This window comes from Anopheles maculipalpis, chromosome 3RL, assembly GCF_943734695.1.
Source record: "Anopheles maculipalpis chromosome 3RL, idAnoMacuDA_375_x, whole genome shotgun sequence".
Taxonomy (NCBI): Eukaryota; Metazoa; Arthropoda; class Insecta; order Diptera; family Culicidae; genus Anopheles; species Anopheles maculipalpis.
In genome coordinates this window covers 22,416,764-22,440,666 of record NC_064872.1, presented here as the reverse complement: position 1 = coordinate 22,440,666, position 23,903 = coordinate 22,416,764, and the positions used below count along the sequence as shown (strand labels likewise).

General features: G+C 42.3%; 6 protein-coding genes across 6 annotated transcripts in view; 1 reads left to right on the top strand and 5 right to left on the bottom strand.

Annotated features, from left to right (window-relative positions):
• The window catches only part of LOC126563751 (klarsicht protein), a 129,702-nt gene that overhangs the window by 30,628 nt on the left and 75,171 nt on the right, over positions 1-23,903 (top strand). The gene's annotated exons all lie outside the window — the stretch shown is intronic.
• LOC126565177 (uncharacterized) lies at positions 742-1,671 on the bottom strand. The gene is made up of 2 exons (XM_050222325.1): positions 1,365-1,671; positions 742-1,310 (listed from the first exon to the last, which is right to left on the bottom strand). The coding sequence occupies exons 1-2, from the start codon at positions 1,669-1,671 to the stop codon at positions 742-744; spliced, it is 876 nt and encodes a 291-aa protein (XP_050078282.1).
• Positions 2,032-3,462, bottom strand: LOC126564919 (odorant receptor 2a-like). Its single transcript, XM_050222044.1, has 5 exons — positions 3,159-3,462; positions 2,539-3,089; positions 2,379-2,477; positions 2,158-2,313; positions 2,032-2,082 (listed from the first exon to the last, which is right to left on the bottom strand). The coding sequence occupies exons 1-5, from the start codon at positions 3,460-3,462 to the stop codon at positions 2,032-2,034; spliced, it is 1,161 nt and encodes a 386-aa protein (XP_050078001.1).
• Positions 3,766-6,256, bottom strand: LOC126564933 (odorant receptor 94a-like). The gene is made up of 6 exons (XM_050222060.1): positions 6,131-6,256; positions 5,068-5,254; positions 4,284-4,834; positions 4,116-4,214; positions 3,893-4,048; positions 3,766-3,816 (listed from the first exon to the last, which is right to left on the bottom strand). The coding sequence occupies exons 1-6, from the start codon at positions 6,254-6,256 to the stop codon at positions 3,766-3,768; spliced, it is 1,170 nt and encodes a 389-aa protein (XP_050078017.1).
• On the bottom strand, positions 6,593-7,252 carry LOC126565551 (putative odorant receptor 83c). Its single transcript, XM_050222740.1, has 3 exons — positions 7,049-7,252; positions 6,868-6,966; positions 6,593-6,799 (listed from the first exon to the last, which is right to left on the bottom strand). The coding sequence occupies exons 1-3, from the start codon at positions 7,250-7,252 to the stop codon at positions 6,593-6,595; spliced, it is 510 nt and encodes a 169-aa protein (XP_050078697.1).
• On the bottom strand, positions 8,680-10,032 carry LOC126564906 (uncharacterized). Its single transcript, XM_050222031.1, has 4 exons — positions 9,527-10,032; positions 9,111-9,453; positions 8,952-9,050; positions 8,680-8,886 (listed from the first exon to the last, which is right to left on the bottom strand). The coding sequence occupies exons 1-4, from the start codon at positions 10,030-10,032 to the stop codon at positions 8,680-8,682; spliced, it is 1,155 nt and encodes a 384-aa protein (XP_050077988.1).

Here is a 23,903-nt window from a genome sequence, read left to right as displayed (position 1 = left end):
TTGCAGGAAATTGGAAACTAATTTGACGCGTGCCATAATGTTCAGTCATGGCGCTATCACACCTTTCTGTAGCAGTGTAATAGAGGTAATAATTTATAATTCCTACTGTCTCTAGCAAAATAATCGATTTCGACGAGCTTCACTTTGTTGCTAACCATGTGCAAGCGATTCTCAAGGTGTGTAAATTGAATTAGCTTCTTAATATTTGAAAGAGCATAAACAAACTAGAAAGGCTAAGTGCTCCAACGACTGGGTCTATTTTAGATTGATTTATAGTAAATCCTTTAGAACAATAAAGACTGAATAGGTAGTTTTAACAATCTAGAAGAGGAAAAGTCCATTGTTATACTATACAAGAAAAACGCTATACGCTTCACTTACTTTAGTAAATATTTCCATATCAATGCAGCAAAACTTTCCTGCCGTTATGCCAATAGGTTTCTGTGCATGTAGCAAAATCAGCTGAAGATTTTTTGCCATTTCCATAAACTGTTGTTCCCAGTTCGCACTATATGCGATATAAGCGATGTGTGTACTCTGGACGTGTGGATATTGCAGTTCAGATCAGTGTAAATTCGTAAAGATATTTTAATGTACCTTCATTGACAAATTAGTTCCTAGATAGCAATAGCCGAGGGTTTCTGTAGTAACGACTAGAAAGATCATAAATACGTTTATTAAATGTCCACTGATGTCCTGAAATACAAACAATTATTTGTAGCATTTGATTCCGGGACGAATTTACGTCGTTCGACTTACAGTAAAGGTGAAGTAGAGCATCATAGAACTCGACATAAGAACGCACAAAATGATCTGCATCAGCATGATCGGAGACATAATTCTTTCCAGCAAGTTGGCATATAGTAGAGCTTGCTGGTGCATCGTAACAATCGCTCTAACGCCCCGATGGTCAATTTTAGATTCGGACTCATGTTGTAGCTTCAAGGCTACCAGCTGAAAATAAGCAGTGCAATAGTTGGTCAAGTTGAAAATGGTCATAATCTTCGCGTTGCCAACGTATGCGCAAACAAAGGATGTCAGCGTCATCGGGATGGCGAAGATGAGGTAGTGTCCCAGCGAGGTCCGAATCGAAAGCCCGTAGAAGTTTTCTTCCATGTGTAGAACGTAATGTACGGAAGAGTTTTGGTGCACGGACTGATAGTAAGACCAGCACGAGGCGCCAATTGGAACAAATGCGTAAATGCACGCAGTATAGAAGATGAGCAGACAGTAACACCTCGTTATCGTATGCATTTGCTTGTGCTGAGATGTTAACAGTTGCACCATGTCGTTGTGACCAGATTGAAAAACTGAAATTATAAAACTAAGTTACTTTGGACATTGGTTCCAGACGAGTGTCCTACCTTCGTCGGCTAATTTGCCGGCACACGCTATTAAACGCTTAAGATCCTCGTTGCGCGCCGAAATTATGAACAATCCTAGGAAGTTGTTGATCTGAAACAATAGCTCTGCGATACCAACAATGGATGCTTCGAAGCTAGAGTAACCAAAGCAAATCTTGGGAATTGCAATCATCAGAACAAATATCAGCAGCACTAGCGTTAAGCGATGGCGACTTTTCTTTTCGTCTGCAATCCCCACTGCACTGAGTAGCTTCAGCACGAGATGAGGCAATCCTGGCCGTTTGTTGATGGTGAAAAAATATTCCATTGCGTTTCGCGAAGTTGGTGGACGTAATGCCTATGAAGGACTAATGCCAAACCGCTCACCGATTTGTTACCCAGCTAAAAATTTGTTACAACTCTAACAGTGTTCTATAATTTAGCTTTAGCTTTTAATTATGCGTTAGTATCAGTTGCTTTCGAAGTGCAAAACGAGTTTTATTCCATTTATTTTGCAGGACAAACCGATTGTGCTACAAGCTGTAATTGAAGCTTTCTCTATAATGCAAAGCGTGTGACGATTCCATTTAAGAATAACCACTTCTTAGATCTATTCTTTGATTGGTTAATACGATTGTCAGAAATCAATAGCTCGCGGGAAGCCTATCATTTGCTTTAGAAAGGGCAATTAAAATTGTTCCCGAAGGACAATAAAAAATGAATACGTCGTTTTGACAGCCTTGAGGAAAAGAAAAAAAAGAGTTTTTGGTTAGAATAACGGACGTCGTAAAAGTAGTCCGGATTGAATGCTTACTTCGGCAAACTGTTCCATATTCATAGAACAAAACTTCCCGGCAGTAATTCCAGCAGGACGTTGGGCACGAACAAGCGTAAGCTGAAGATCTTTTTGACTGTTTGAAGATAATGTTTCCCAGTTGCATTCATACACGGTACGAGCGATACGAGCACTCTGAGAAGTGAATAGAATTTGTGGGAATTCCAGAAACAGGAAAATTCTCAGTATTCATGCATTACCTCGTCCGAGAGTTGATTACCAAGAAAGCAATATCCTAAGGTTTCGGTCGTATCAAACAGGAACAACACGAAAAGATTGATGAATTGTGTATTAAATCCCTGTAAGAGATCAATTTCAAAAGTAAAATTTGGTTATTTGAGAATATTATCGGTCACTTACCGATACGGTGAAGTACAACAGTAGACAGCTCCACACCAGTATGCACAACAGAAGCTGCAGTAGCATAATGGGAGCAGTGAGAGTTGTTAGCAAATCAGCACAGCTGATTGCATGCTGATGCATTTGGAAGATGGTTTTCATCTCATTGGCTAACCTTTGCCTCTCAACCATTTCCTGCAACTTCAACGTAACAAGCTGAAAGTAGGTGGTACAGTACTTGACGAGGCTTAGTAAAGACACGAGCTTTGCCGTTCCGATGAGAGCACACAGAAACGAAGTCGGAATCATGATCGCTCCAAAAATGAGGTAATGCCCGAACGTTTCCCGAATGTTTAGTCCGTAGAAGTTTTCTTCCATGTGTAGTACAAATTCCACCGCAGTGGTGTCGTTATCGTGCGCATGGTAATACTTCCAGAGGGTGGATAGAATTGGTGAATAGCTGTAGAAGTTTGCTGGCACTAGTAGAGCGGTGAGATAGAACCTTGTGATTTTGGTGATTTGAGCATCCGTAGATTTAAGATATTGTGCAGCTTTAGACGGTTCTGTCAGAACTGCAAAGAGGATAGGTTGTGGATATAGGGAATGGCATGGAATATTAGTACACATGAATATAAAATTACCATTCGCTGTATAGGCCTCCGATTGTCGAACGAGTTCGAAAAGTGTATCACTATAGAGCACCAACAGCAACACACCAACGAATCGATTCGTTTGAAAGAACAGTTCTGCCAGCCCGATTATGGACGTTTCAAAGTTGGGATAACCGAGAACTATCTTTGGCACGGCTATGACTGCTAAAAATATCACAAACATGGGTATGTATCGATACCTTTCGGTCTTCACTTCAGACACGCCGACTAGTCTTAGTAGCTTCAGTGCAATGTGTGGCACACCGGGGGGTTTATTGATGCAGAAGAACCTCATCATTTGTTGACAGCCGATGTTAGTTCGCCTACAGATAGTCGTCCTAGTTGCGTCGGACATCGGCTTACAACTGAGACCTTATTTAATGGTACACAAACAATAATGTCCAGGTTGGCTGCTTCACCGTTGTGTATGAATGGTGGAGGGCGTTACGAGAGAGACATTGGCATTGTTATTTACTGCGTATCGATTCAATTTTTTATGCTTATTAATGTATTTAAACAGAGTGAATCAATGGTGGTTTGCTAGTTGCATATTAAAAAGCGCTTGTTTATTATAGGGCCCTGACCAGTGGAGGCCGCTTTAGAAAATATCCTTAAGAAGTAGATAGAATGAGTAAGCAGTTTTCATACTCTGTGAAATAATAGCACAATTAATTGTAGATGTGCATTGTTATTTGAATTACATAGCGTTAAAATGGTTATCTAACCTTTCCGTATCTGTTAAAGTCGATATAGTAAAATTTGGCCGCAGTTATACCGATCCGCTGCTGGGATTGCTGGATGATAGGTATGATTAATTTCTGTACCTCAACCGGCTGCTCGTACCAATCGGTATCGTATATAGCGATGCTGATTTGTTCAGCCTATTTTGCAGATAAAAATCATTAGTTAGAACAACATGCCACCAACACCCGATAGGATGATACCAACCTGTCTAGTTAGTTCATTTCCCAGCAGACAGAAGATAAAGGTTTCGGTAGAAAAGGAAAACAGCATGGCAGCCACGGTAATACCTTCTGCGTTGATTCCCTTAAAGACGTAAAGAGAAAAGTTGAAAGGTGACGCTCGAGCGTCTGATGGCTGATTGCGCATACGTACACTTATCATAAAGGAGTACAAAAAGAAGCACCAAATCAAGACGCAACCGGTAAACTGTGCCAGCAAAATGTCCATAAGTATTTTCTTCAACAGCTTGGAACACCTGATAGCTAGCTGATGAAGCATGATGATTTCTTTTAGCTCCGCCGTGTACTGTTCTCTGGAGATGTGCACGTGCATTCGATTGATTTTGAGCACAAGGATGCTGAAGATCGTCGAGCAGAAACGAATTGAGCCGAAGAAAATGCCTGCCTTACCGGTGTATATAACGAGCAATATGCAGATTGCAGGCAGGACGAAAAGTTGGTGCAAAAACCAGTGTAGAAAGTTGTGGTGCGCATCCAGTGCGTACAGCCGATTTTCCATCATTAGCGGAAAGTTAACTGTTTGTTCCGGAGTTTGCCAAAAGTACATGTAGAGGGCGCCAACTGAGGTACTGACCAGCATCGCGACGATTATCAGGATCGTTAAAATAAAGTAATGCTTCGTGAATTTGTGAATTGAGGTGTTGAGGTTGATCAGGATCTGCTTATACTCTTCCGTAACGCTCACTGGAATGGGACACAAAGTGGTGAGATGTTTCTTGTATCGAATACCTTGTGCATCTTGTACTGACATCGCTTACTAGCGAAGACACTAAGCGTAGACATGTTATAGGTTTATAAAACTTAGGGAATTTATATTAGGAATTTCGAAATAATTCCGGTGTTTCCGATCCGGTAAGAATGATTCGAACATATTTTCAATAATGCCATGTGACACATTTAAACTTCCGTCGTCTTACCTTTGTCGGAGAAAAGTTTGAGTTCACCAAGTAACACTTCTAGTTGATCCATTTTGAAGGGTAGCAAAAACTGTGTTATGCTCGTATTTAGTATAAGCATACCCTCGGCAATGCTTCGAAAACACTGGGGTATGGTGTCGTACCCGAGAAACAGCTTCGGTATGAATAAAACGGCCAGCAAGTACATGTTGTTGATAAACAGCCGAACACGATTAGCAGGATGCTGTCTTACACCGAGCATTTGAAAAAGCTTCAGTGGAAGCGGAAATAATTTTGAAGCATCGGTGATTGGCTCGAAAATAAACATACTGTGACCTCAGTAAAAGAATTACCACCGTTCGGGAATCGTAAAGAGTGCACTGGATGTTGGACACCGTGCGAATGTTTGTTATATCTTGTTGGGCAACACTACTTATAGTTTTGTGCTTATTTAGCTCCAACAAAGATGGTACGTTATGAGTAGTAGGACAAGTTAATATGCGGTTGTGCATTTGGGTTTGAGTGATAGGCGTAAGACAGGTGGTTATTACTCGCAATCTGTATGTCTTTTGTTTCTTCATATGGATTCACTGAGCTCGAGGGAAAATGGCAAATGGCAAGGAACAAAATTAGTAGGCTCATCAAGTACACCAAAGCATATATATCTTTGACTTATATACTTAGAGCTTGAAGGACTCATTGAATCAATATAACTCTTTGGTGTTCTCGGAGCCGCAAATCCCATTCGGACCGTTCCCCCGTAGTGAGAACCGGCTGAACAGCCAAGTAGATCTCGCTGGTTTAGTGAATAGTAATCGGAAAGGTCCAGGTCACATCAGCATAACTCCGATCTGAAAAAAACTAGCACTGCACCTTCCTGCAACCCTAGTTCCGCAATCTTACCTATATCGGTGAACAGTCCCAAGTCGCGAATCAGCATCCTCAGCTGGTCCATTTTGAAGGGTAGAAAGTACAGCGAAAAACAGACGTTTATTCCACACATAAACTCGGCAATGCTTCGTAAACACTGAGCGATGGTTTCATACCCGAGAACAAGTTTCGGTATGAAGAACATAAGCAGTATGTATAAGTTGTAAGCTACTAGTCGAACACGATTAGTAGGATGCTGACTGATGCCGAGCTTTTCAAAGATCTTTAACGGGAGCGGTAATACCTTTAGAGGATCGTCCAGAGGCTCAAAAACAACCATTTTGCGTCAGGTAGATTTGATTTCGTTTAGAATCCGGACCGGACGAGAATGTTTGTTGTGTCACCATTGTTAAGACTTCTTATAGTTCGTGTCTACAGACGAAAATGTGCTAAAGTAATTGGGCAATAGTTTGACAAGCTAATATGCAGTTGCAGTTGCTGGTTTGAGTGATAAGCGTTCGACAAGTGACGATTAGTATCGTGTGTGCGTAATTTTAGTTGAGAAAACAATGACTGCTGCCAATGTAATGCCAACGCGTTCATTAGAAAACATCGTTTAAGGATAATTTTAGTTGAGGACACAATGAGCGCAGACAATGTAATGCAAACGCGTCCATTAGAAAACATCCTTCAGAACGAGATAGAGCGAGTATGATTTCTTCACAAGCTCACTAAACTGTGCAATGTTGACTGGGAAAAGCTTGCCTGCTTTAAGTACGATCGATCGTTGGGAGTGTTGTATCATGAAGTAAATTTGTTTCTGAATCGATACGGGCTGGTCGTACCAGGTGAGTTGCTGTAAAGCACTGAGGACTTCGTCTGCCTGCGGCGATGGAGAGAATATGTTTTGAGCGATTGTAAGCGTATGAATGGTTAGTTGGGTAGACTTACGGTTTCGGTGAAATGTGTTCCGAGTTGACAGTACGAGTATGTCTCGTAGGTGAGTATCAAAAGCAGCAGGGAAACGTTGAGTATTTTTGATGAAAAGCCCTACAAAATTTAACCAAAGAAAAAAAAAGAAAAGGAGTCGGAAATATGTTGTTTGTTACATTATTTTACATAATGCACGTACCATAAACAGTATGTAGAACAACATTAAACACCAAATAGCAATACAGAATGTAAGCTGCATCATCAACGCCAAATGCATCACTTTCTGCAGCTTTGTAGCACACTCAAGTGTATTGCGGTGCGATTGAATGACAATGTTGAAGTCGGCTTGTGTTGCCGCTGGTGGCAACTCTCGGATTTGCATGGCAGTGATTTGGAACATCATGGATGTGGTCCGAATGAGCGAAAAATCTACCACATCCTTAGTGCATAGAAATAGCGACCCTGTTACATCCAGCACACCAACAGCCGCAATGTACACTGTATAATGTAGAAGATTGTTGCGAATGTCCAGATAATAGAAGCTGAAATGGGAGAAAATAAGAACAGTCAACCTGCGTCGTGAATATTTCTACAATCTGTAAAACCCAACCCTCACTTCAACTCAGTTGGAAGGACGTATTCTTCCCGTTCACCTGTCTGGTTCCTTAGATTTCGCACACAAACGACACACGTTGCAATGCACGGCATCCCGAAGTACGTGATGCACACCGCCATAAAGTATTTGCAGTACTTGACTGCTGAACTGTTGATTTTGGCGTTCGTACGAACGAGAAATGTGTAAATATTGTCCGAGTAAGGTTTATTGACACATTCCCGCAGCATGTCCACCAGCTGATAGAGATCGTTGCGCCTTCCGTACATTGCTGCCATCTGGACGAGCAAATACACAGCGTAGACTATTTCTGAACCAACGCGCACCAGCGCGATTGGGTCGTCGATGTCCGTCAGAAAGCGCGTAATAATGCCAAAGACGAAGAAAAATACGAACTGAAACCAGAACCAGTAGTTGAGGTTGTTGTCGCGCGGTAAACCGAACAGTTTAAGCAACCGGCAACCGATCGGGAGCACACTACGAGGACCGTCGATTGTAAGAAACTTCATGCTGACGGATACACTTTTCAAGTGATTGTAAAACAGAGCGTAAAAGATTCTTTAATCCTATTCTAAAGTGAAATGTTATGCCTGTAGGTAAAACACAGGTGCTTGTGTGAATATTTTATTGAAGGTGTTTCGTACGTTTGTCTACCATCAAATATCAATTTGCCAATTAGTCTTGAGAAGGTGTTGAGACTTCAAAAGCATAGCCTATAACTTCAGCACGTGTTGTACCTGTGTATGTGCATATTTTATAACTTCAGTGTCCCTTCAATACGTTTTTTTGCAAATAATAACTGAGATGATGGGCGATTGTGTGACCTTTTATGGTGTATGCAAACAAGAAATCGTTTAGTAAATGAAACACTCAATAACGATGTCTAGATGAAACTGGTTTACAAATGATAATACTAATGCGGCATAATTGATGGGAAATTCTAGGTCCCATGTGTTTCTTTTCAGTGGGAGAACGATTACATCAGCTTTGATTGATTGTTGAAAATCGTTTTTATGGTTGTTCATCAACGTTGTATTTGAATAAAGTAAAAAAAAATAATCGAATATTAATATAATTTCTGGTCGTTACTTGCGAACTCACCATAAATCCTTGTTAATACCAATAACCCTTGTTTGTGCTGTAGAAACTTGCTTACGAAAATGTGTTTTTTTTTTGCAATACTTATTTTATATATGTATATCATGTTGGTATTTAGTTTAAAATACATTCTTCAATACCAGAAAGAACGAGTAGGATTTTTGAACAATTTCACTAAATTGTTGCACGTTTGCTTTGAACAGCTTTGCAGCAGTCATAACGATGGGTACTTGTGAGCGTTGGATCATGAAGATTATTTGCCTCTGAAGTGTCACTGATTGATCGTACCAAGATAGCTGTTGCAGCGCCATCAAAACATCCTCTGCCTGTTAAGAGTTAAGAGGAAGCAATTAATTTCTGTGCGTATCATAAGGTTTTGAGGTAGAATTACGCTCTCTGTAAGCTCAGTTCCTAGTGCACAATAGGCGTAGGTTTCGATTGACACGATTACCAACAGTATGACCAGGCTTAGAATTCTTGAATCCAATCCCTGGAGCGGAAATTAAACAATAAGTTTGTAACACTTGAGCAAGAATTTTGCGAGACAAACCATTAGCAGAATGTAAAACATCATGAGACACCAGATACCGCTGCAACAGGCAAGCTGAAATAGTAAGGAAAGATTGAGAGCATCTTGCAATTTGTTCATACACAGCAGTGTGTCCTGATGCATTCTGATGACTTTGTTGAGTTGCTCCTGTGTGCATTGATCATAGAGCTCTCGAATTTGCATGGCAGCCAGCTGGAATATGAGTGTGGTTGTCTTAATGGCAGCAATATCCACTACGTCCTTGGTACACAAGGAGAGAGATGATATTCCGGATAGCACAAACATGCTTGCAGCATAGATCGAGTAGTGCAGTGGATTGTAACGAATGTCCAAATAGTACAAGCTGTGGCAACGAATAAAAGAAATAAGCATTGTTAGACACATTATCAACTCTTAAGTCATCTCTGAGCACGAACTTCATTTCTGACGATATAATAAATTCTTCTTTCTCGCTCGTCTCGTTTCGCATATTGCGCATGTATATCCCGATAGATGCTATCGGAGCCATCGTACAGTACAGGATGTAGAGAATCATGAAAAATCTCACATACTTAATGGATGATTTGTTAATTTTGATGTTAGATCGTATGAAAAATGTTTGCACTTCCTCGGAAGACGGTTTTTCGGCGCACACCTTTAGCATATCCACCAGTCGATAAAGGTGAGCACGTCGAAAGTAAAGTGCCACCATTTGGGAACACAGATATGAAATGAACATTATCTCGGAGCAAAATCGAAGCAGCATAACCATATCGTCGATCTGAAGTAGCATCCGTGGTATGAGACTAAACACCAGATAGATTGCAATCTGCGACCAGTATACGAGCTTGAAGCGATCGTTGTTTCCCAACCCGAACAGGTGAAGCAAACGACATCCGATGGGAATAATTTCACGTGGGTTGTCCAGCCGAAGAAACTTCATACTGTGCGCTATCGTTTGGACGGGAGCGAGTGTACTTCACGTGAATGAACATTGACGAAGATTTTTATTTGGGTTTCAAATTCTAAACGATGTGGAACAAACGAATCAACAATGAGATTGTTATTTGTTATTGGGACAACGTAATTGGTGCACCTGATGATGGTTGTGGGCAATTCTCGTTCACTATAAATGGTATGTGATCAATTTCAAGCAGGATAACATGCAGATTGAGGGCTCCAGAATAGCTATTTACATCATTGAACAATTTGAATGTGCAAGTTGAAGCTCATATTTTCAGAGACTCTGTAGTGAAATAGAACCCTCGTTATACGTTTGTACAATTGTGAGAATCCTGAGGATGTGTTTTATGCTTACCTTTTATTACATATCAGGCCGATTTGCTTTAGACACAGTGAAACGTGATTGTCACGAGCTACCAGCGTCAGGAAATGATGCTCACTCTTTCAATTAAGAACAAAATACGACAGAAGCCACGAGTGGCGAGAAATTTACCATAAATTATGCATTCCTCAGAAGCGAATGATGTGACGTTCGCTAAATTTGTCTCCAAGCCATGTATTGGTGGTGTGTCGTCTCGCATGACGATCTTCAACTTTGAAGATGAGGTCATTGCTTCGGACTTGGGTATGGTGAGGCATACGCCACCCATCCTGGGGGACAACTCCCGATCAAACGGTCAACTAGCGCGGAACATTCGGTGCGGTTGCGCGTGTGTGTGTGTGTGTCCGAGTCGCACCAACACGCTGCGGGAGCTGTGCTACGTGTGGTCGGGGCGGTGCAAATGTTTATTAATAGCAAAATTGGATGACCCAAGCGGGAGGCCCGCGATGCTGTCATCTAGTGCCACCCTGTCACAGTACGTCCATAATTCGCGACATAGACGGACATTGGACGTCGTTTCGGATATATTGGTGGGAACTATTTTTGTAAGGGCCTTGGACGACTTGAGCTTAGACATCTCTGATGTCAGGTTGGTGATAAGGCGAACAGGCAGTGTGTAAGGGAAAGTTAATTGAGCAGATATAGCCGTCATACACACATTCAACAGTATGCGTTTGCGGGAAGAAAGTTCTCACTGGATACCGGTTCATTTTTGCTGTTGTATGTATTTCTTACCGTGCCAACGTGACCAGCATAATCGGCCGATGTACGAAGACACAATTAAGAGTGCGAATTACAGATCGAACCTTCGCTCGTGGTACCGTTATCGCCCAAGTCGCAGAAAACCAGCTCGATAGGTCTCACCAGAAGTCCTTCAACGAGGTGGTAAAACATTCAACAGTCTGTGGAGTTGAAATCGACCGGAGAAACATCTGATTGACTCCAGCCGCCATCAGTGACAGGTTGTGTGCAGGTTGGTTCGTGTCCGCTAATTGACACACCACACTAACGGCAGGCGGCGCTAGTCCACGGTTCGGACGATTAGCAACCACAACCCGAACTTTGATGTTGCATTGCACAAGCCAGAACCGGCTTTAAAGTTTGCAACAACAACAAAAAAAAAACAGCGTAAAATGAAGGGTAAAAACGTAAAGGGAGATCAACGCGAGTGAGTCGATACGAACCCCTGGAGCCGTCCGATAGTTAGAGTGGGATGCATGGCTAATAATTGGCCCCGGTTGGTCGTCGGTCGTCGGTGAAGTGCCAGTGCGCCGTCGAAAATCATCATAAAATGAAGGATTGCTCAAATTTCGGTGTGCTTTTTGTTGCGAAATTCTGTTCTGTCGCGTTCCCGCTGCTGTGTGTTTCAATATCTTGAGCTCAAAGATCTGCTAATGACGTTGGTTGGTTGGGGAGATGGTTTAAGAGTTTTAAGAGCAGCGAGTGAGAATGTATCGCTTTCCAATGCAAAGCTAGTTTTGGGAGCTAATGGCGAACCGCTGGAGATCAGGTCACTTGTGCTGTGGTAGCTCTGGAATAACGACAGTGCTTATTAAATTAAAATTTTCAAGTCACAATTCTATTTCGACATAATTACTGTGCTTTTGACATTTGGGTTTCTCTTCTTGGAACAGTTTGGAGTGTGCTGAAGAAATCCTGATGAATGTACTTTCTTACGGTCTAATACTGTAATTAATATTCTGCTTCAAATAGTTCAAAGTCAACTTATGTGAGTTTTCTTGTTGCACAGACAAATGATCAACGCTCTTTAACTAACATTTTGTCTTTATGGCACGCTCGCGCATCAATTCATCTTAGCGCCTGCGTTAGTGTACGGTTTCGCCCTCGAACCTACCAAGTCGGATGACCCACTTTCCGAATTGTTGGAAAATAGAAGCAATAGAAGGGGCTCATCTTCCGCTCATCGCTCCGGTCTCGCCGACCCATCGTAGACATCCGGTGTGGCGGAAGACGGAATTTTCTCTGGCAAATTCGCACATCATTTTCACGACAGCACAATCTCACCATTTGAAGCGTGTTTGTGTGTGTGTGACCATGTCCGTCATGCTCACCAAACCGATGAGTCTTTAGGCTGTCTCGTTAGAGAGCAAATTGAGACCGTCGGAAGTATAAACGTATCGTTTGACTGTACGAGTATAACTCTTAAAGTATACGAGGGAAACTCATTCGATTTCCGGATTTAGCGCGAGGAAACAGTGTGATATGTCTCAGTTCCAGTTTTGCTGTTGTTTAACAACAGGAAAGTACGCCCGTGTTTGAGAAATTATGATTGAAAATGAAATCGCCCCGGAAGGTGTCTTGCAGACGTGTAGGAGTGCAGAATTATCAGTTTGTCAGCGGGAAGAAAGCCGCAAATGGAGAATAGCAAGATTTAGCTAATCACACACACACACCTAGCAGGCACGTTAACTCTCACTTCTGCCAATCACCATCAGGCACGCTAATAGGACACGATAAACGATGTGGTAAATGCCGGTGGATTCTTTGGCAGGCAGGAAGGCAGGCCAGGTTATATAGGCACACTGCTGAGGTTGTTTGTTTACCTTAGCATAAACTGATGGCGCACCCAGCAGGTGGGACCGTCAGCCATAAATTAATCGAATCGCTTCCCATCCCTGGCTTGCCGCTTCTTTGAAAAATGACTCCATCTGTTGGTGTGTTTCGTGGCGAAGAAGGAGTGTTATGTTTGGGCTTTTCTATCTAATAAAGGTTTTTTGAAGCTACAAGTGAAGCTCTTCTGGTGGTTTTGTAATTTAACTCTCATAGAGCAGGTAAGTAGAATAGGTAGAAAGCGTTGTACTTTGGATTTTGAACAATCCTTTCTAAAGTTCGTAATGAACTACTTCACAACGCCCAATTCAAATCTGGTTTCAAAACTGGATTAGACTGGTGGTGATTTAATTTTGACAACGTTTGCGCCAATATTAACAAAACCAATCAGGGTCAATGAAGACAAAGAGAACCAAACCGGTGTTTTTGTCGATAATTACTCGTCTAACTTGTCAAAATGTTGGTTGTTATGTTGTCCTTATTAAGACTTTAAGCTGAGTTACAGCCGTTTTGTTGGCTGTACTTAAAGATCGATATCATTCAGACAGGAAGGAGATTGGCACGGAAGAAATGGTACATTAAAAACGTCAAATTAATCATTTATACAGCCAAGACGTGTGACTGTTGCACGGTATGACATGGTGGACGATTTTGTTCATCTATTTTGACACACGTGTGTCATGCTCGAAAAATTTACAACACAGCAGAAAATTATTCTGCACATTAAAATTTCAAAACTTCCTCAAATTTATAGTGCACCCCTGGTGAAACCAAAATACAACGTCCAACATCAAAAATGTTCACCTTCAGAATACGAGTGATGATCACGACTTTGCTGCACACTTTCGAAACACTTTGCGAGTGGGAGAACAAGTTTCGCAAGCAAGAAGTAAGAATTGATTCTTGAGCATGCAACCTTTGCAGACCCTGTAAGCTTACCCAAGTTCTTGCCCATAAAGAATCAAGTTCACGTTCATCGTTGATCGAGTTGGTGTTGAGGTTATGTTTTGTCAACTGGTTTTCCCTGTATCCGTTCTCTCTTGATCCCGTAAATCAATTCGTCCGCGATCGTCTGCCTTCCTCCCAACAAAAACGCGCACGTCCCGTTGACAGTTCCACCTCTTCCGGTACACAACTAACGAGTGTGTGTGTGTGCTGTTCTGTGGTTCGGATGTAAATCAACAGCAAAACACGCAAGACGGTGGGATTATGTAACATGCACCTTTTCTTCGGCCGTTTTGCAGAATTGTACCGCCCTTATTGGCTGTGACAGGGCGTATTGATTGTGAGCCCCCCTCCGGTTCAGTACGGGCTGAGATGGAAGATGGCTGAGTATCTGGGTAACCTCTGAAAGAAGAATAGGAAACTCCGTTTCCATCGTGGGGTTTAATGAACCTTTGCGGGTCGGTGGGTGTTTGGTTAGTGCGCGCCCTCTTGAGATTAAGCGTGTTCTTCACCGAGACAAACACACACACACACACACACACACACACACACACACACACACACACACACACACACACACACACACACACACACACACACACACACACACACACACACACACACACACACACACACACACACACACACACACACACACACACACACACACACACACACACACACACACACACACACACACACACACACACACACACACACACACACACACACACACACACACACACACACACACACACACACACACACACACACACACACACACACACACACACACACACACACACACACACACACACACACACACTCCACAAGAGGAGCAAGACAGGCCAGGACAAGGATGGGTTTGATACGCGAGACTCAAAAGACACACGGTAGATCAAAAATAGAACAAACCACGATGACACACACCGCAAGAGGTGAAGATCTTTTCCGGTTTTTTTTTTCCCCTGACGATGGGATCTCCTACTGGTTTACAGCTTTTCTGGGGAAGGCATTAAAATGGGGACATATTGACGGCGAGACACGGTGGTCGATTGGTGTTTCGGAAGCATTCAGTATCGATTGTTTTTCCCTCATCACTAATTTTATGGGCTTTTATCGTACGATAAGTGTGTATGTTTTGTGCTCATTGGAGACTCTTCACTTCTAGGGAAGGGAGATTCTACGAGGAAATTTCACTTAGACAGGCAAACCCTTGAGAGTACAAAATTTATGGGTCTTGTGGCATATTTGGCTGCGCTTTGGTCGAAGAGTTGGCAGTGACACGAGAAGATGTTTGCGAGAGACATTTGAAAGGAATCCGACCAAGCCCGATCGATCTTGAAGTGGTTAGGATAAATGTCTGCATATTGGATAAAAAGAACAGCTTGGTTGGTGTGGTGTACCATGCCTTCTAACGGTAGTTCTGTGGTAAACCAGGCGTATACGACATTTTCATTAGGATTCAATTACAATTAGCTGTTAGGAAGAATTTCAATAGCACGGCTTGAAAGCAACGAACATGTATTTCTAGACGTTTCAATGTGCTAATTTTGCTTTTCCTTTTTCTTTTTCCAGGTAAGTTGTCTTCATCGGTGGCAGCCGACGTTTTCCTTCCTTTACACAATTTGAACAGACGATCGAGAGGTATACGTGTAACGTTTAATATTTAATTTCATTCCGTGCCGGCACTCGAAACTCAAAGGAAGAGCCCGAACAGAGGGCGTCCTTGCACCACCCAAACCAGCGACAAATCGTTCAAGCTTGAAACGCATCGGAGGAAAAGTGACGGTTTTGTAGGCGATTTGGACGGGCGGCAATCGATAAATTTCGAGGTCGTACTTCCCCGTTTTTTTGAAGCGGTTATTTTGGCCAAGTTTTTGGTGCAGAGTTGGTGAAGCGTGATAAACACAACGACCCATTCACCCCTTCTCATGTGGGGTGATGGTTCGCTTTTATGATGGTTGGGTTTCATTGACATGTCATTTGTCGGGCGGTTTTTTTTTTGGTGAAGTCTTGTCCTACTTGAAGGAATTGTCAAGCAGGTTTCAATTTTAAATTTAGCAGGGTTGATGGTATCAGTTATATTGTTTTAGTTTATTTTATGTTCTTCTAATGTTTTGTTTTTTCTCCTATTTTTTTTTATTTACCTTAGTTTTTTTTCCTTTTTGATATTTGTCTTTTTTGTTGTGTTTTATTTTTATATTAAATTACTTGGATTTTTTTGTTCTTTGTCATTTACCCTTTTCTTCATATTCGAATAATTTTGTTTTATTTCATCTTATTTTAGAAAAGTGCGTCACTTTTATTATTTTCTTATTTTTCCTTGTATGTTCCACGTTTCTGGCACGAGACTATGTCACAATTATGCTCCGCACCTCTGCTTCTGTTCGTGACATACGTATTTAGGTGGTTAAACACTACCTTCTGTCTTTCTTCTATTTTCCCCAACCTGTTTTGTTCCTTATCTCATCGTTTGTATACCACAACCCATATAGCGTGTAGCAGGTTGAGGACGCTTGACAATCAAATTAGATAACTGACACAAAATGAATTCGGTTTTGCACCCAATGATTGCCCCCGGTAGCTAGAAAACAGACGGGCAAAAATGGAAGAAAAATAATGATAAATGATCTCGCGCACACCCTTCTGTATGTTCCATTCTGTTTTGTGGGGACATTAAAATGGTGCAGGAAAAGTGTCCGTACCTTTTTTGTTTCTTTTGCGCTTCTGATGTTTACGAGATGATGAAGGAAAGCCCGGAAAACAAAAGCAGTGAAAGAAAAAGCATAAAACAAAAGCAAAAACAAAAATAGGTACAGTAGTTGTTCAATTCGGGTCGATGCGCCCTTCGAAGCAGCACCGCACCGTTGGGCGACTGGGCGAAGGTCGGTAATTACAAAACCGTTACATTCACCTTCGAGGCCTACCCCAGCTGACCGGTACAGGTTTGGCCGTCGTTCGTCACCTGTGGTTTAAAAAAAGAACGAAAAAAGAAACGAGAAATGTATGTCAGCAAGCAAGCACCCGAGTGTTTGGTGCACTTGATGTTAGGATGTCGGTCTGGTTGCTGTAGAAGGGAGCGGGGAATTGGAAAATTCAACCAAACCCAAACCCCAACGCCAAGCGATGGAAAATGGGTCTTCTTGGTCAGTGAAACGTGTAACACCCGAATCGAAGGAAAAACAGCATGCAAACACATGCAGAAGGGTTCACACTAGGGTTTGAACGTTTGTTAGGGTTGATCTAGGTGGGCTATCCGATACCTATTTGCATCCGGAAGTAGAGCGTGTGCGTGTCTAGTGGGGTCCGGTGAATGAGGGGCGATTCAAAGCAAAATGATTTTCTTCTCCCTATGTTACAATCTCTAGTCTGTCATTTGAGGTGTTTCTGTGAAATTGAGCGAAGGAAAAAGGGTTTGAATTTAGGTAGTTCTTTTCCAGTTCGACACCTAAATAAAATGGACGGAAAAACTAGTCGTAAATCAAATCAAAATTAAATTTTTATTTTATAATGAAAAAGCGACGTTAACACTGTTTAAGACTCTCGACTTTATTAACCTTTTTTTAAGTTTTCTTTTCCCCCTCAACATGCGGTCATAAAGTTATGTCACGTACTGTAGTAGTATTTGCTGAAATTGCTCAAATATTATTGATTTACTGTCACCAGCAAGCGTTAGTTTCGGTTGTAATTTTCTTTTGTGTTTCAGCCCGAGAATTTTTTGGCCCTGCGAGACAATAGTAGAATGAGCAGCCTAGCCCTGTTAGTTCAATAACCTCTACATCAAGAAAAATATTTGCAGAAATCGATATTTTCGTTTTGGTCCTGATGGGCGTGCAACCAAACTAAGTTCATCCGGTCACTGACCCGTAATGATACTTAAAATTAGTTCGTAGCTGTTGTTCTCCGCGTTCCCAGTGCCTGCAGATGTCGATAATGGTAATCAATAGTACAGAGTGGTGAGGGTGCTGTGTTTGGTTCTGACGGTTGACACGCGGGAACCATCCGTTTCCGGTTGATTCTGTTGATAGGTTACTTAGGATGCGGGTGTCTCAGAATTTCCCCTTCTTGCTAAATTGGCCTGTGGGAAAATAGCCAACGGGTGGTGGATAGCGTGATGCAGCATTAGACGAGGTTGGTTTGATCAGCTTCTTTCCATTAAGACTAAGCTAGGAGGGGTTTACGAAAATATATTTTGTCGAAGAGTAGTTGGAAGTAGAGAAACGACACCAAGGAACAGAACTTCAACTTCTCTGTGGTTACACGTTTTCGAGCGGAAACAATAAACTGACGCGTAGCAGAATTATTATGCAACGAGCATATTATGGTTTTGTTGTTTTAGCAAAGAAGAGACCATGTCCAGGTAGGAGAGGGTATGCAAGGATGTGGAAATAGAAAACAGTCAAAAACATCAATCGTCGAAATGTTCTGCACACTCATAATGCTGAGGTCCTCCACTGTGTTCCCAGTAGACTTCCTGCTCCACATGTTACCGTACCGGTCGTGCGTGTCAAGAACTTCACCGTTTACACCTTCCCCACACCAACACGAGCTTGAAAGGACCGTCACGGTATTATTGTATGCATAATGAAGCATTGCCGTGTATCAGTTTCCTGTCTGTCGTTGCGGTTTTCCAATGCTTTGTGAAGCAGCAGCAGCTGGTAAAGTTGCATAGCACGCGTGTGTACAGAGACTCTAATGGAAGGATTTTTACGCATGGGCGTTTTTAAAAGCCGAATGCATGACTTAGTATGTTTACATGGAGGAACTACTGTTCGGTGGATATTGAATCCCTCCCCTTAACCTCCATGTCAAGAGAAGGCTTCTTTTCTCACACTGAACAAGTAAATATGTAGAATGGAGGGAGACAAAGAAGATCCCAAAAAACATCCCATTTTAACATGAACGCAGGATTGGTAGACAAATGTTTACAGAACTCGTTAACACACTCGATGCACGCACGGTGATCCATGCGCTACTTTCCCATTCTTAATGGTCATGCTGATGTGCCCTAGCCCTCTGTGCAATTCGTTCCGGGAGCAGTCCTCGGATTCTGTTGCACCCAACATGCGAAGAAAAGGTTTCTCAAGTATCGTGACGTTTGAAATAGTTCATATTGCACCTAAAATCGGTGTCTATTAGGTCTTGAAAACTATCATCCCGAAGTACTGACCACTCCTTTAGGTGATCATCTTGGTAAAGTCAAGATGATCCGAGGGCAAAGAAAACGTGCTCAACGTTGGCCGAGTTGGCGATAAGTTTGACTTTGGGTAATGGCGAACAAGAGTTTTCGTGACCAAACGCTAGGAGATGATCATTAAGTGTGGCGTCGAGAAGCTGGTACGAACTGCCAAGACAGTCTGGTCAGTTGTGGGTGGGTGATAATTATGAAGTTGCCGTTAAAAGATGAACTTGAAGGGCACTTTGAGATGAGACGCACCATCATAGACAGCGACTTTGAAGTGTTCGGGTTGGGAAAATCGGTACCAGTGGTTCTCACGACCGGGAAGAGTATTTGTTTTTCGTATTCATTACTATTTTGAACTTAGAAGCAGTTCATGAAATGTGTAAAAAATCACGTATTCATAAATAACACTACTTCTCTAGCTCTACAAATGTCGCAAAGCATGCACAGTACTCTCAATGCAACAGAGAGAACCCGGCGACTCTTTATAATGATCATCTGGGCTATAACCTAGTTTCAAAAATAATCCTCACGTAATATACACCACTACTACGTTGTGTGACACGGACGAAGTTTTAGGTTAGTTTGAATGCTATGAGGTCACACATTTGTCTTCACTGTCTTCATTCTACCAGCTTCCGCTCGATTTTGATTGGCTTAGTGCAACGGCCAAACCATGCTCTTCACCGTCAAATGTGTTCCCTGGGCGGTGTTTGTCCCCGTTGAGTCGGCACACTTCCGATGTCGTGACACGCACTCAACGGGGCAGGCTTTTCTGAGTCACTAACGTACGCTGTACGTTCGAACGTACGGTTCGCTATGCAAGTTGATGATTTGTATGCTTGCACTGTATAGCCGGTAGAAGAAAAAAGAAAATGCCGGCAACCGTATAAAAACAGAGGTGAGCAATCACAAGCTAAGAGTTTTTAACTCAGATCTCATCTTACTCAGAAACTCAGATGAGTTTAGAGCTAGTAAAGTTTAAGAATTGTCCAAACAATGTTAAACCCTAGCCTCGTAAATTTACCGAATGCTCAAGAAGACAGAGCAATATCTTGAAGTTCCTCAACCCTGACGAAAGGCATCGCTATGAAACGATGCCGTGTTGGTTTCATGGTGACCTAAGTATTTGAGAATTGCACGCCTTCCCCCTCAAATCTTTGCTCGAGTGACGATCTAACCGGCGCAACTCAAGTATGCGGCATTTCTTTTAAGAATGTCCGTCCCCGGCTATAGTACTATGTACGACAGCAAAGCGGAAAGCGTTTTCAAAGCCGTTTGATGCGAGTATCGCTCACACTCAGTCAGTCGTATAAGACGACATATCTCTTTTTGCTGTAGCTGCTTTTTAAATGTGTAAAAAACATACATTTTTATCCATTTTTTTTTTTTTGCTGCAAAAACTAGTCACACCGCGAGAGTGAGCTATTTCAGAGAGTTGTAATGTTCAGATTAGTTGTTGAAAAAAGGGGTCATTAGTTAGTATTGGCTGGGCTTTCCTTTTCTTTTCGCTTACATTATTTTCTGTGGTCAGCTTAAGCCGCACAATGCTGGAAGTGTAAGGGCGCGAGCAATTTATAAATTACACATGAATCTAAAAATTATTTTCCGCACTGGGGTTTTACTGTACCTTTTCTTATCTGTGAAAAAGAAACGGAAAACACATCCACCACAGGATGGTGACACGTTTTTTCCCTCGTCCTACGTCAGAAATGGGCCCGCCTTGGGAAAATGTGGTGCGTGTCGCAAACGGAACCAGTTAGCGCTGGCATTTGTTGGAATCGATCAAACCTGCCAGTGGTTGCATCGGTTTTTGATCGATTAAATCGACGTTCGAGCAGAGCCCACGGCAAAAACAAAAAAGTGGAACGCACCACAAACTGTTGTGGATTGTGATTATTGTGTAGGAAAAAGCTTCCCAAAATGCCAATTGACGGCGTTTCCGTTTCTGGTTTGAATAGTTTTAGCAATAGCAGGGTGGAGAAAAAGTACAACAACGGGCCGAACTACTATTATACACATCGGTTGTGTGTGAACAAGTGCCAGACGAATATCTTGCACGTGGATAAAAACGGGGACAAATGAAGTCAGGGAACGTGGTTGGAGGAATTGTTGGAGAAAGTTAAGAATTGTGATTGAAACCGTAATGCGCGGAATCATTACGTGCCACACAGACCCACGGGACGGGATGAAGAAATGATGAAACTCGGCACAAGATAGGGCACGCTAGTAATTGGCGCGGTTTTATTTTCCGTTTGCGAATTCCACGGGACCCGGTGCACAGGATCGGGGATGCTGTCAAGGAGCACGTTTTTCTTGATTGCTAGCTTGTTTTGAAAAGCTATTCTCACAGCGAAGGTATGGGGGAAAATTGTAATCTGGATCGTCGTTGTATACTATCTGGTCCACGAGAGATGACCGATTAGGCAAGCATGAGATATGGGGATCCTTTTATTGCTTTCTTTGCGAGAAATGTGCGGATGTGGCTCGTTTGCAAGCATCTTCCGAGTCAGTGAATGTTGACTTTTACCTGAAGGATTGGCGTGTAAGATAATGTACCGATCAGATTGTTATTGAATTGCAAAGGAGGTGCTGTGTGTGGTCTATGCGAGAAAATAGCAATTTTGGCCAATGTCTGGATCTGCGAAGGAGTTGAAGGTTTTTTTTTTTTTTGGATGCTTAGAGCAGAAGCTTTTGAAGTTCATGACCGTTGTTTTCCACCGAAGGTGAAGGTTAAATAAGATTCCGTTGCTTGGAAATTGTACAAGATATTGAGATTAATTCTCAGGCAAAAGCCTTTCATCAGTTAGCCTTTGGATCTGAATCACTCCAGAGGTTCAAGTACTGGTTGACTATTTGTGAAGTAGGATTGGACTGAGAGCTCTCTGCAATAAGGGAATATCGTGTTGGCCTGATCTTGACCGACCGGTAAAGAGAAACCGGCAAAACCCTCATCCAAGAAGAAATCTACGCTCCCGTGGTACTTGCTTTGCAGAAATGGGCAAAGGTTTTAATTAAAGATAAAGACAGACATTAGAATTTACAATCGAGGTGCTGCTCCGTGTCTATACGATCGTTTGCATAGATTGATGATCATCTTTGATCAATGCAATCGGTGGCAGGGAGGCTATCTTGAATAGCATAGTTTATGGAGATAAAACGATTCCCGGGACCTTAAGCTATTTTTCTTCATTGCATACTGAAACCCTGGTGGGAAGCCAATTCGTCTTACTGATAATAAACACACACAAATACATACTTCATCTTAGATGATCTGCAATTACTTTGCGCGTGGCTTTTCTTGAAAGCCCTTAGAAAAAAAAGTTAATCACTGTAACTGATTACGAACCTGGGGGAATGGATTAAAATTTAAATTACATCACCTACAATTTTCCACGAGGCAAGATGAGAGTGAGTGTTGGAGGATCTTAAGGATGTTTTTCGCATTAGATCGCTTCAGCCTAGGAGTGGATGTTTGAAGCGTACCCAATCGGACCTCTATCATGGCCGTGAGCCAATAATAATAATCACACTCAACTGGGCAAAGGCTGCGGACTAGAGTCTAACTGGAGAGACTCATTTCGATACGTAGCAATCTGGAAGTCGTCCAGAGATGTGGGGGCAGTCTATTAGTTCGATTTTTCCCGGTGGGCTTTCGAGGCCCGCAAGGTCTTTCCTCACCAGCAAACGGCGGGATAGATCTGGATGAAGAAAAAATAGCGCCACGGGAATTAGATCAAGCGGAACGGAGCAGCAATGATGTGCTGAAAGCTGCGTTGATGTGCATCGTCGATGGTTGGATTGGCTGGAATTGAGATGAAGGTGGATGAACATGAAAAAACTAGTAGGAATAGCCTCCTCCCGTAGGAAGAAAAGGCAAGAAAACGAGTCTTTGAAGATGGAGGAGAATAATTGGATCTTTTGCTGGAATCGATCAGATTGGAGCATTGTTGGATTACTCGCCTGGTTAAAAGCAGGTTGCACCGAATGGTTTTATAATTCCATCGATCATCTTTGGTGTGGTGCTGGGTAAACCCGTTACGCTTGGTATTTTTCGCGCAGCGAGGGAGAGCGAGAGCACTTTCAAATCGTGTTAAACTGAACCAAGGTGAAGGTAAAAAGTGCCTTAAAGAAAATTGGGAGCACGAACTTGTTTTCTTTTTTAAATAGTAATATTAGAGCATAGTAGCAAACAAAGGTCAACTGTTAAGCATGATTTTTTGCATTTATAAGTGTAATATTTGGTCGCTTGTTTGACGAACGAAACACTCTACTTGAAACATCAATTTGTTGTCCACAAGTGAATAAGTACTGCCTTGCACTCTGGCGGCTTTCACTGACAATGTGTGTGGCATTGTGTTCTTTCATTTTTCGAGTACTTTTAATGTTGTTTGATGATTCCCTTGATGCGGACAAGCAAACAAACTGCAACGAGCGGCACTTAGGCTGCGGTTGCTTGCTCGGCCAAGATCAAAGTGGCCCAGAAGCATAGTGTGTTGTCTTCTAGAAAGAGGGTTCAAGCAAATAGAGTCAATTCGAACCAACTGGCTGTGGGTGTTTCGGTTTTGTACCGCTTTCTCCTACGCAGCTTGTTCTAAAGATTCTTAACTTTCGAGTGGTTGAATGACAATAATGGATCCCTTAGATGGGGAGTGTTAAAGTAGATGCATCGATAACACCATTTTAGCTTGTTTTGCTTCCCATTAGTAACGCGCAACACAAACTCGCCTCAGATGAAGTCCAACCGCGAAACTAAGAAACACAGCGC

What these genes read in the sequence shown, in the direction of transcription:
- LOC126565177 (XM_050222325.1), bottom strand. Translation starts at nt 1,671, where the DNA reads ATGGAATATTTTTTCACCATCAACAAACGGCCAGGATTGCCTCATCTC. An exon ending in CGGCAAATTAGCCGACGAAG is followed by an intron (nt 1,311 to 1,364) that starts GTAGGACACTCG and finishes TTATAATTTCAG; the next exon opens with TTTTTCAATCTGGTCACAAC.
- LOC126564919 (XM_050222044.1), bottom strand. Translation starts at nt 3,462, where the DNA reads ATGAGGTTCTTCTGCATCAATAAACCCCCCGGTGTGCCACACATTGCA. An exon ending in GTAATCAACTCTCGGACGAG is followed by an intron (nt 2,314 to 2,378) that starts GTAATGCATGAA and finishes TTCACTTCTCAG; the next exon opens with AGTGCTCGTATCGCTCGTAC. An exon ending in ATATGGAACAGTTTGCCGAA is followed by an intron (nt 2,083 to 2,157) that starts GTAAGCATTCAA and finishes CTTTTCCTCAAG; the next exon opens with GCTGTCAAAACGACGTATTC.
- LOC126564933 (XM_050222060.1), bottom strand. Translation starts at nt 6,256, where the DNA reads ATGGTTGTTTTTGAGCCTCTGGACGATCCTCTAAAGGTATTACCGCTC. An exon ending in CAAACTTTTCTCCGACAAAG is followed by an intron (nt 4,835 to 5,067) that starts GTAAGACGACGG and finishes GTCCCATTCCAG; the next exon opens with TGAGCGTTACGGAAGAGTAT. An exon ending in TGTACTCCTTTATGATAAGT is followed by an intron (nt 4,215 to 4,283) that starts GTACGTATGCGC and finishes TACGTCTTTAAG; the next exon opens with GGAATCAACGCAGAAGGTAT.
- LOC126565551 (XM_050222740.1), bottom strand. Translation starts at nt 7,252, where the DNA reads ATGATGTTCCAAATCACTGCCATGCAAATCCGAGAGTTGCCACCAGCG. An exon ending in TGTTCTACATACTGTTTATG is followed by an intron (nt 6,967 to 7,048) that starts GTACGTGCATTA and finishes TAAATTTTGTAG; the next exon opens with GGCTTTTCATCAAAAATACT. An exon ending in GAACACATTTCACCGAAACC is followed by an intron (nt 6,800 to 6,867) that starts GTAAGTCTACCC and finishes CCATCGCCGCAG; the next exon opens with GCAGACGAAGTCCTCAGTGC.
- LOC126564906 (XM_050222031.1), bottom strand. Translation starts at nt 10,032, where the DNA reads ATGAAGTTTCTTCGGCTGGACAACCCACGTGAAATTATTCCCATCGGA. An exon ending in ATTATATCGTCAGAAATGAA is followed by an intron (nt 9,454 to 9,526) that starts GTTCGTGCTCAG and finishes TCGTTGCCACAG; the next exon opens with CTTGTACTATTTGGACATTC. An exon ending in TGTTTTACATTCTGCTAATG is followed by an intron (nt 9,051 to 9,110) that starts GTTTGTCTCGCA and finishes TTTCCGCTCCAG; the next exon opens with GGATTGGATTCAAGAATTCT.